This window comes from Podarcis tiliguerta (assembly GCF_965153285.1).
Source record: "Podarcis tiliguerta genome assembly, chromosome: 2".
Taxonomy (NCBI): Eukaryota; Metazoa; Chordata; class Lepidosauria; order Squamata; family Lacertidae; genus Podarcis; species Podarcis tiliguerta.
The window spans coordinates 3,637,434-3,649,507 of NC_139535.1; the positions used below are offsets into that span (position 1 = coordinate 3,637,434).

Genomic DNA, 12,074 nt, shown 5'->3' on the forward strand with positions numbered 1-12,074 from the left:
GCAGATGCATCACCTTTGGCCTGACCAAGCAGGCTTTTCTGCTGAACTCTGCACAAAAAACGCACTTCTTTTGTCTTCCTCTGCCTCCCTTGCAACCCTTAGCCAAGAGATCTCCCTCCCTCCCCAATAATCAGGGCGCCTTTCTCAATGCCACCCACGGGCATCGCCGAGACACTTCGGGTTCCCATTCGCAGGCGGCCAGCGCAAAGGAAACAGCTGCTGCTCCTCCTCCTCTGAATGAGAGCCGGAAGTGAAGGCGGCTGGGCGTCCTTCCCTGTCCCTATGGTCCATTGTGAAGGCGCTCAGGGAGGTGGCCTCCTCGCGAGTTGTCCTCCCGAAAAGGAGCTGGGCGAGCGGAGAGAGAAGAGTTCAGGGTGCAATGCAAGAAAGGTCGGGGAGAGCATGCCCGGTCTTGCCTTCTTTGCATTGCACGACGCTCCTGCGAGGCAGGGCAGCGGGGAAGTTGGGGGGGGGCGCGGCTCCGGGTGCAAAGCGGTTGATGGGGGTGAAGGAGTGCAGCTTTACACGCACCAGAGTTTTTTGGGAGGGGGCGTGGGGCGCGTGGGAAGAGAGAAATCGGGCAATCTCCTTTTCCTGTCTCTTAGGCATGGTGGGAAATCCCAGGGATTGCTTTAATTAATTCAAAGATTTGTTGCATTTGTTGTTGTTGTTGTTTAGTCGTTTAGTCGTGTCCGTTTAGTCGTTTAGTATTGGCGCCTCAGCTTCAGGATCTATCCTTCCAGTGAGCACTCAGGGCTGATTTCCTTCAGAATGGATGCATTTGATCTTCTTGCAGTTAATACGACTCTCAAGAGTCTCCTCCAGCACCCTAATTCAAAAGCATGCATTCTTCAGCGATCAGCCTTCTTTATGGTCCAGCTCTCACTTCCATACATTATGTTGTTGTTGTTTAGTCGTTCAGTCCTGTCCGACTCTTTGTGACCCCATGGACCAGAGCACGCCAGGCACGCCTGTCTTCCACTGCCTCCCGCAGTTTGGTCAGAATCATGTTTGTAGCTTTGAGAACACTGTCCCACCATCTCGTCCTCTGTCGTCCCCTTCTCCTTGTGCCCTCCATCTTTCCCAACATCAGGGTCTTCTCTTCTCATGAGGTGGCCAAAGTATTGGAGCCTCAGCTTCAGGATCTGTCCTTCCAGTGAGCACTCAGGGCTGATTTCCTTCAGAATGGATAGGTTTGATCTTCTTGCAGTCCATGGGACTCTCAAGAGTCTCCTCCAGCACCAGAATTCAAAAGCATCAATTCTTCGGCGATCAGCCTTCTTAATGGTCCAGCTCTCACTTCCATACATCACTACTGGGAAAACCATAGCTTTAACTATATGGACCTTTGTTGGCAAGGTGATGTCTCTGCTTTTTAAGATGCTGTCTAGGTTTGCCATCGCTTTTCTCCCAAGAAGCAGGCGTCTTTTAATTTCGTGGCTGCTGTCACCATCTGCAGTGATCATGGAGCCCAAGAAAGTAAAATCTCTCACTGCCTCCATTTCTTCCCCTTCTATTTGCCAGGAGGTGATGGGACCAGTGGCCATGATCTTCGTTTTTTTCATGTTGAGCTTCACACCATATTTTGCACTCTCCTCTTTCACCCTCATTAAAAGGTTTTTTAATTTCTCCTCACTTTCTGCCATCAAGGCTGTGTCATCTGCATATCTGAGGTTGTTGCATTTATACCCCATCTTTTCCTCCAGGGAGTCTACGTGGTCCTTGTTTAATTCCCCTGCACAACAACCCTGAGAAGTAGGCTAAGGCTGAGCCCTGGTTCACCCACTGAGCTTCATCATGGCTGGATGGAGATTCGAACCCAGGTCTCTCGGTCCTAGGCTGATACTTTCACCACGACACCACATTGAAATACATTTTAAAGTATTTTTAATCTGTGCTGGAAGCCGCCCAGAGTGGCTGGGGAAACCCAGCCAGATGGGGGGGATACAAATAAATTATTATTATTATTATTATTATTATTATTATTATTATTATTATCATCATTAGTGGAGTCGTAGAGTTGGAAGGGACCCCCAAGGGTGATCTAGTCTGACCCTCTGCAACGCAGGACGATATGTGATTGTTCCCAAACGAGGGTCCAACCTGCAATCTTGGCGTTATTCGCTCTCTTCCAGGACTTGGTGACGTTTGAGGAGGTGGCTGTGCATTTCACCCAGGAGGAATGGGCTCTGTTGGATCCAGGCCAAAGAGCTCTGCACAAGGAAGTCATGGAGGAGAATTATGAGACAGTGACTTCTCTGGGTAAGGATGCTCCCATCCCTCCCCCGCCTCCAGACACGTCCTCTCCCCAAAAATCAAGGTTCTCTCTCCCCCACTATATATATATATATAAACTGAATCGTAAACTGGAATGTAGGGACGCGTGTGGCGCTGTGGGTTAAACCACAGAGCCTAGGACTTGCCGATCAGAAGGTTGGCGGTTCGAATCCCCGTGACGGGGTGAGCTCCCGTTGTTCGGTCCAGAAGCCAGGGGTTCGAGGGTCAGGAAGCAGAGAGTCCTGAAGTCGAGGGTCCAAGGGTCGAGAAGCAAGGAGTCAAGAAGCCGAGGTTCAAGGATCAGAAAGCAAGAAGCCAAACACAGCAAGGCAGGAAGCGTGTCGCTGTGACAAAGAGCTAAAGGGAAATGCTGACCTTATATCCCTTCCCAGCTCTTGCCAGCAGGTGCTGTGAGTTACCGATCAGCCTCACCTGTGCGGCCGCGCCTTGCCTCTTCAGAACAAACTTAGGAAGGCCCCAGTCCTGCAAAGTCCTATTGGTCACAGGGCCTGGCTCCTGCACGCACACTTGACAGAGTTGGGCTAGATGACCCTCAGGGTGCCTTCCAGTTCTACAATTCTGCTATTCTAAGATTATAAGATAAGGGACCCTGGTGGCGCTGTGGGTTAAACCACAGAGCCTAGGACTTGCCGATCAGAAGGTTGGCGGTTCAAATCCCCGCGACCCCGTTGTTCGGTCCCAGCTCCTGCCAACCTAGCAGTTTGAAAGCACGTCAAAGTGCAAGTAGATAAATAGGTACCGCTCTGGCGGGAAGGTAAACGGCATTTCCGTGCGCTGCTCTGGTTCGCCAGAGTGGCTGGGGAAACCCTGCCAGATGGGTGGGGTACAAATAATAACTTACTATTACTATTACTGTTTTGTGATCAGAAGCATCTGGTTTTGTCTCCTCGAAAGAATCAGATGTTAGCTCCTGCTGGGAAGAAGGAGAGGACCCGTTCCCCCAGGATCCGAAAGAAGAAGAGACATCAGCAGGTAGGTGCTCAGCTTTTGGGAATAGAATAAATTGCCATTTCCAGTGTGTTATCATTTCTGACAGATTAACCCAGTGGTTCCCAAACGTTTGGCGGGCTCTTGCTCCCTTGGGTTACATCAAACTCGTCCCCAGTGCCCCCTACCTTATGAAAAGCATTACAGTGGTGCCTCGCAAGACGAAAAGAATCCGTTCCGTGAGTCTCTTCGTCTTGCGGTTTTTTCGTCTTGCGAAGCAAGCCCATTAGCGGATTAGCGCTATTAGCGGTTTAGCGGCTATTAGCGGCTATTAAAGGCTTAAGGGATTCGCGGATTAGCTGCTAAAAGGCTATTAGCAGCTTATTGCCTTAGAAAAAGGGGGTGGGGAGCAAAAAAGACCGGCAAGAATTGCAAGACATTTTCGTCTTGCGAAGCAAGCCCATAGAGAAATCCATCCTGCGAAGCGCATTAAAAACGGAAAACCCTTTCGTCTAGCGGGTTTTCCGTCTTGCGAGGCATTCGTCTTGCGGGGCACCACTGTATTCAGAATAGCAGCTTGCAATGCATGGTTTTGAATTTTATTGTGTTTTTGGCTTCCTTCACATTTATTCAAAATCCAATGAAAACTACAGTCACACCTCATGTTACGTCCGCTTCAAGTTACGTTCTTAAAGGTTGCGACCGGAAGTACCGGAAAGGGTTTCGCTCCTCGCGCATGCGCAGACGCACAAAAATGATGTCACGCGCATGCGCAGAAGCAGCGAGTCGCAACCCACGCCTGCGCAGACGTGCCGCTGCAAGTTGCGTTCTTTTCATGTTGCGAATGGGCCTCCGGAATGGATCCCGTTCGCAACCAGAGGTACCACTGTACGGTATTTAGCTTAACTAATTCAACAAGATTGATGGGTACCGACTTTTCGAAGCCTGATAGGCATTTACACTTCCATTGTCCACCTCATCCCACCCCTCCGCCTGCCTCTTTTTTTTTTTTAATAATATTTATTAAAAGTTTAGTAGTTACAGAAAGAAAAAAAAGAAACAATAAAAAAATTAAAGAAACATTAGAACCAAACAACAACAAGAAAAACAAAAACATTTAAAAACACATCCAATATTTCCGTATCTTTACCTTTCATTTACTTGTTTCATCGACCTCCTCACACCTCCCTTTTTTGTATTCTAGTTCAATTAGCTATTTCAGCAAATCCTTTCCATCTTTCTCAATTTTTGTAATAAATCTATCTTAACACAATCTAACTTTAAAATTTTCCACCTTAACCCCTTAACAATCAATTTTTACTTAGTTCTTTATAACATTTCTGCTAAAACCACATAACTTCCTTCCAGCACTCTTCTAACATTCATTAATTTTGCAGTATTTCTGTAAATATACTTCAAATTTTTTCCAATCTTCTTCCATCGACTCTTCTCCCTGGTTTCGGATTCTGCCAGGCATTTCCGCCAATTCCATGTAGTCCATCAACTTCATCTGCCATTCTTCCCGGGTGGGTAAATCTTGTGTCTTCCAATACTTTGCGATAAGTATTCTTGCTGCTGTTGTAGCATACATAAAAAAAGTTCTATCCTTCTTTAACACCAATTGGCCGACCATGCCCAGGAGAAAGGCCTCTGGTTTCTTCAGGAAGGTATATTTAAATACCTTTTTCATTTCGTTATATATCATCTCCCAGAAAGTCTTAATCCTTGGGCACGTCCACCAAAGGTGAAAGAATGTACCTTCAGTCTCTTTACATTTCCAACATTTATTATCGGGCAGATGACTGGTGTTATGTACCACCTGTAAATCATTTTCATTAAATTCTCTTTTAAGGCATTACATGCCGTAAACTTCATACCTGTGGTCCATAACTGTTCCCAGTCAGCATCATAATGTTATGTCCAACATCTTGTGCCCATCCCTCCACCCGCCTCTTTGCGCCTCTCCAGGTAACCCTACTGCTGCACCACCACCAGGGGGCAGTAGTATCGCTACTACTCTCAGGCTATGAGTTCCTCCGGCGGGCAGAAGGGCAGGGTTAAGCAAATTGATGGAAGGTAAAGCTCTCGCTACTAATCATGATGACTAATCTTGAACACCAGCAGCTGAAGGGAGCCACTGCCTTTACCTCCCCCTTGTGGGATTCCCATATAGATCCAGTTGGCGTGTGTAGGGATGTTACAAAAGCAGAACAGATGGATTTATGAAAGAGAAAGCTCTCAGTGACTGCAAGAGGACAGCGCTTGAGGGCTGTTGCCTTATGTCTTTTGGGCTTCCTGGGGGATGCTGAATGAGACAGGCTTTTGGTGTGATCCAAAGGACTCTCCTCACAAAGAAAATCTCTTCTGACGGGAGACCACGTGGTCAAATGTACCAGCTTTCCTGTAACTTTAGGCTGTGGGTTCCCAAACTGCTCCTCCCACCTGCCAAATTTTATCTCCTCTCCCCCCACACCACTGCCTCTGTCGCTGAGAGGCAAAGAGCCCTGTAAACGTTCCCCTTTAACAAGGCATTTGCCTGCTTAACATCCTGTATCCTTTTAAATTTGTTTGTGTGTGGGGGGGTATTGTTTTGTTTTGTTCTTGTTTTTATTTTTTATTTTTTCACCTTGTATTTTTATGCTGTGAACCGCCCTGAGATCTGCAGATGAAGGGTGGTATACAAATTATTATTATTATTATTATTAGCCAGGTGACTCTTGCTGGATCCTATCATTCAGCTGGAGACCAATGCATTTTCCTTTGGACTTCCTTTGGGAGGAGGCTATAGCAATGGGTGAACATGGAATATATTTTGTCCTCGGAACAAAATATATTCCATGTTCTACATTGTTCAAGACCTACATTGGCTCCCAGTACATTTCCGAGCACAATTCAAAGTGTTGGTGCTAACCTTTAAAGCCCTAAACGGCCTCGGTCCAGTATATCTGAAGGAGTGTCTCCACCCCCATTGTTCAGCCCGGACACTGAGGTCCAGCGCCGAGGGCCTTCTGGCGGTTCCCTCACTGCGAGAGGCCAAGTTACAGGGAACCAGGCAGAGGGCCTTCTCAGTAGTGGCGCCCGCCCTGTGGAACACCCTCCCATCAGATGTCAAAGCGATAAACAACTACCTGACATTCAGAAGACATCTGAAGGCAGCCCTGTTCAGGGAAGTTTTTAATAGGTGACATTTTAGTGTATTTTTCATCTTTGTTGGAAGCCGCCTAGAGTGGCTGGGGAAACCCAACCAGATGGGCGGGGTACAAATAATAAATTATTATTATTATTATTACTCGGAAGCAACTAGCCTGTTTGTTTCTTTGAAAGAAATCCCCAAACCGGACTTGATGTCTTGGCTGAAAGAAGAAGACCCGATTAGGTGGGGCTCGGAGGAAGTGACGAGATGGGCAGGTAACAATTTAATTTTACACGAGTTACATAACATATAAAACAGAAAATGATACAAATGAATAGAAACGATGAACTAAGAAAAAATAAAGAAACAAACATAAACAAATACAGTATATTACACTTACATGACACATTAAAATATATAACTTCCAATAATTCTCATTATACTACTTATATTATCTGTATTCCTTGCACAGATTCATATTGTTTTGTTTTGTGTATGTATTCCACTATTATATTTTATGTAATTTTTACCAGTATCACTCTATTTCTGCAAGTATTTTATTGTTTGTACAGTACGTTTTAAAATATTCTTTAAATATTTTCCATCCCCTATATACCTTCTGGTTTGACAGTCCTCTAATTTTTTCAGTCAATTTTGCTAGTTGCAGGTATTCTATCATAAGAATTTGCTACTCTGTAATCGTTGGTAAGATTTCATTCTTCCAATTTCTTGCCACTATTATTCTGGCTACCATAATTGCGTACATAAACAATGGTCTTCTATATTTTTTTATTTCCATTGGTAATATACCTAATAGAAAAAATTCTGGTCTTTTTAGAAATGTGAGCTTGAATAGTTTTTGTAAATTCACTATAAATGTTATTCCAAAATTCACGGATAACTTCGCAGTTCCACCACATATGGTGGCAGGTACCGATTTTAAGAGACGTCTTGGGAAAGGTTATGATGTTAACAAAAACTGTGGTACGATATCTGGGCTTGTTAGAGTAAATCCGAATATTGGCGGTGGCAAAGGCTGCCTACACCCCATAACTTGAACCACCTCCTAGCAAGAGTCCCTGTCTGTCTTGTGTTTACTGAGGTCCGGGTGGTGTTACTATGGCTTCAGTGGGGTGAAGTTGCTCAGCCAATACCAGGACACAAATATCAACAGTCATCGACACTGGGAATCCCAACAGAATCCCTTGATCACTTTCTCCGGTCAGGGAAAGGTAGAGGAAGAAGAAGGTTTGTCTCAATAGAGATTATTCTTGCTCCGCTTACAGAGACCCAGAAAGGCCAGAATATCGACTGCAAGGTTGTCGGGGAAGAGGGCACTGCCCAAGACGTACTGCTGGCGAGACCGTCGACCTCCGCCAAGCCGCTGCCGTGGCTCGGCTTTGAGTGTGCCTTTTGTTTTGTGTCGCAGAAGGGCAAAAACGTGACGGTGCAGTGCAAGTTCTGCTTGCCGAAAGTGAAAACGGTGAGCGCCGCCACAACCTCCACGTCCAACTTGAAACGGCATCTGCAGGTAGGTGCCCATTGGAGACACCCAAGGCTGAGCCTTAAAAAGCCTTAAAAGCCTTAAAAGATTGTTTATGTATGCGACAACAGCCACACAGATGCTACTAGCCCAGAGATGGAAGCAAGAAACAACCCCGGCCAGAGAAGAATGGCAAATCAAGATGATGGGCTATGCTGAAATGGCAAAATTAACTGGGAAGCTCAGAAATAAAGAGGACAAGAACTTTAAAAAAAAAAATGGGAAAAGTTCATAATTTATTTACGAGACCACTGCAAGCAGGTCAAAACATTGACAGGATTTGAACCACACTTGTAAAGTAACGGAAAGCATAGATAATTTAGAAGGAAAAAAATTGGATAAATATTGATATACAGTTGTAAATATTTTCATTAGGACCCATGGAAGGGATGGGGGGGAGTCAGGCGATTCAGAGCAATCTCGATATTCAGATTTTGAATTGCTGTTTGTTGTACGTTTATATATTTTTTTAATCAAATAAAAAAAATATTATAAAAATAAATTAGCATTCTTTTCTTTTCCAGAAGCAGCACCCAGAGCAGCTTAGAGTCCTTGAGGCTGCGAAACGGAAGAATACAAAGAAGCACGACTTCTCCGAGGCGGAAGACGCGAGCGGCTTGAGACCTCCCAAGATGCCGGCAACCCTGGAGAGATGGGGGTCCAGCAGGGAGCCTGTCAGCCAGAAACTGCTGGATAAGAAACTGCTGGATTTCATTGTGGAGGAGACGGTGCCCCTGCAGCTGGTGGACAAGCCGTCGTTCATCGAGTTTGCTCGCCTGGGCCTGGGCAAGGAGCTGTCCATCATGTCCTCCAAGACTCTGAAAGAGAGGCTGGAAAAGAAGGCCTACCACATGCGGGAGGAGGCGGCCATGAAAATGACACGGGTACAGCATGTGGCTACCACTGCGGACTGCTGGACGCATGGAAGGAAGACCTACCTCGGGGTTACGGCCCATTGGATCAACCCGGAGAGCCTGACCCGGGAGTGTTGCGCCCTGGCCTGCCGACGCCTGAAAGGACACCACGCCTACGACCTCGCCACGACTCTGCACAACATCCACGTGGAGTACAAAATCCACCACAAAGTGGTGTGCACCACCACGGACAACGGCTGTAACCTGGTCAAAGCCTTCAGAGCTTTCTACACAGACAAGGAGGCGGTGGATGTCATGGACCAAGCGGACGAAGGGGACAGCGACCAGCAGGAAGTGGAGTTTGTGGATGTCTGTAACATTCTGGACACGGGTGAATACAGGGGTGCTGAAGAAGAAATGTGCTTGCCCCCGCACCAAAGGTGCGCAAGCTACACGCTGAACTTGGTGGCCACCCAAGACATCGAGAGAGTCCTCAACTCTAAGAATTCTCCCCTGGGCGGTTTCAAGAAACACTTTTGCTCCTTGCTGGGGAAGTGTTCTAAGCTGTGGTCCAAACAAAAGCAATCGGCGATTACCGCAGAGTACATCAAAGACCAGTGCGGTGTCTTGCTCAAGGTCCCCAGTAAGACCAGGTGGAGTACCACCTACGATGCTCTGAAGCAGCTAAGGGATCTACTGTCCACCGCACCGCAGAAGATGGATTCCATCCTGGACTTCTGCTCCTTGCAGAGGATCACAGCTCCCGAGGCCCAGGTAGTCCAAGAATATTGCGAAATCCTCGCTCCTGTGGCCCAGGCCCTCGATATCCTTCAAAAGGAAAACGGCATGTTTATGGGTTACCTGCTCCCCACTCTCTACGCTCTGGACCATAAGTTGGAGGTGCTGGAGAAGAAGCCTGCAAATTGCACCTACTGCCGTCCTCTGGTGAAGATTGTGCGGGAAGGGATAAGGAAAAGGTTTGAGCCGATTTGGAAGGAGAGGAAGCTGTTGGTGGCTGCCTGCTTGCACCCCCGGTTCAAGGTAGACTGGTTGGATCTGTGCAACACGGAGATCGGCAAAAGTACCATGGAAGCTTTGCTGAGAGCTGAGATTCAGAGGGTGGTCACCGAGCAGGTCAAGAGCTCTTCGGAGAGAGAGTGCGCCGTCGACTGCGACGACGAGTTTTTCGGCATACAGTCCCGAAGCAAGAAGTCCGCATCAGACTCTGCCGAAGAGGAGGTCTCGAGGTACCTCAAGTTCCCCAACAGCGAGCTGTCTTCGCTCCATGCCTTCCCGCAGATTTTGAAAAGTTTCCTTGCATACAACACCGGCCTGCCTTCCAGCGCCGCTGCTGAGCGCCTCTTTGGTGCAGGGGGGAACGTAATGACCGTGAAAAGACATTCTCTGGCGGATGACATGTTTGAGCACCTGGTGCTTCTAAAGCAGAACAAAGGCGTGGTTTGAGGATCTCGCTCGTGCCCACGGAGATGGCACTGGATACCAGTTGAATTTCCATATGCTGCCAAGGGGACCTTGCCGTTGTGCTGGAGGGGGGTGTGATGAAAGAGGATTGGTGTTTCATTTGGAGTGGGGTTGCCCCAGGGCTTTTTTCCCCGGCTGGGACTCGCCGGAACTCAATTCCAGCACCTCTCAGGTGGGCACCATTGTTATTACAGCTGTACCTTGGAAGTCGAACAGAATTCGTTCTGGAAGTCCATTCGACTTCCAAAATGTTTGAAAACTAAAGTGCGGTTTCTGATTGGCTGCATTCAGCTTCCAAAAATAGTTTGCAAACTGGAACACTCACTTCCGGGTTTGCAGAATTCAGGAGCCAAAACGTTCAGGAACTAAGCTGTTTGAAAACCAAGGCACGATTGTATAATGCTATTCTAGCCCTGTTCTCAGTCGGAACAGGTAGCGACCCCAGAATCCAGTGCAAAGACCTGTTAGCAATGTTACCAGCTGCAAGCGATGGCACCAGAAACGGGTCTCTTTGCCCACAAAGGGTGGGTGGTGCAGTAAAATTTGGGGCACAGCTTTATGTGAACATTTGACCCAGCACAGAAGAGTTGTTGAAGGTAAAGCGAAACGAGATAAATTGCTTCTGTTCATTAGTTTTGTTAATAACAATACCGGCTCTCCCCGATCTCCAGTCACCCTTCTGGCAATGTGGAGCGGCTAGCTCCACCGATTGGAAGGACGCCAGTCGAACTCAACCTTTTTTAAAATTCTGTCACTTTCTACTCCTCAGCAGACTTGTTTTCCTTCTCTCCGTTCTTTGTTGCTGTTGTAGTTATGTCAGTAATTGTTCTCTAGTGCTCAGCTTCCGTTTTCTACATATAATTGTGAATATCAACTTTTCTTTAAAAAAATGTGCCATTTACAATGAATATTTGAATACTTTTTCTTAGTTTTCTTAGTTTCATAGATCAATTGACCGTACAAGTTACTTTTCAAGCCCATACCTCTAAGCCTGGCACACAGCTAGTATGTATGTAGAACTCAGAGTCTGGGGGTTGTGAGTTTGAATCCCGCTAGAATGTAGATTTTGAGGTTTTCTTTATTGTCTTAACTGTGTTTTTTACACTTGAGAATGTTGGGATAGGGATGAAAGGCTGAGGATGAGCTTTTTCTTTTGTTTTGTTTTTTATAATAATATTTATTAGAAGTTTTATAGTTACAGAAAGAAAGAATGAGAAAAAAGTAATAAAAAATTTAACAAACAATACATCGAAAATAAAAAGGAAAACAAAACAACAACAACAATACATCAAAACAAGAAAAACAAAAACATTTAAAAACACATCTAATTTCCATATCTTTATCTTTCATATGCTTGTTTCCTCGACTTCCTCACACCTCCCTTTTTTGTATTCTAGTTCAAATTAGCTAATTCAGCAAATCCTTTCCCTCTTTCTCAATTTTTTTGTTCTATAATTTATCTTAACACAGTCTAACTTTAAATTTTCCACTTTAGCCCGTTAACAATCAGTTTTTCCTTAAATCTTTATAACATTTCTGCTAAAACCATATAACTTCATTCCAGTATTCTTCTAACATTCATTAATTTTGCAGTATTTCTGTAAATATACTTTAAATTTTTTCCAATCTTCTTCCACCGACTCTTCTCCCTGGTCTCGGATTCTGCCAGTCTTTTCCGCCAATTCCATGTAGTCCATCAGCTTCATCTGCCGAGCTTTTTCTTTTGTTCACTAGCATGGAATTTGGCTTTTCCACAGCTGCCACACACTGGGTCATCATCTTCATCACATTCTTCTTCCTGGTCAGTTATCATCAGTTCAGACCCCATGAGCTTATA

The 12,074-nt window shown here is 45.9% G+C and overlaps 1 protein-coding gene across 1 annotated transcript; it reads left to right on the top strand.

Annotated features, from left to right (window-relative positions):
• Positions 1–240: 240 nt before the first annotated feature.
• LOC310670185 (uncharacterized protein) lies at positions 241–11,145 on the top strand. Its single transcript, XM_083425021.1, has 6 exons — positions 241–390; positions 2,136–2,262; positions 3,193–3,270; positions 6,550–6,633; positions 7,645–7,889; positions 8,426–11,145. The coding sequence occupies exons 1-6, from the start codon at positions 283–285 to the stop codon at positions 10,217–10,219; spliced, it is 2,436 nt and encodes an 811-aa protein (XP_083281147.1). The 5' UTR covers positions 241–282; the 3' UTR covers positions 10,220–11,145.
• Positions 11,146–12,074: the final 929 nt, after the last annotated feature.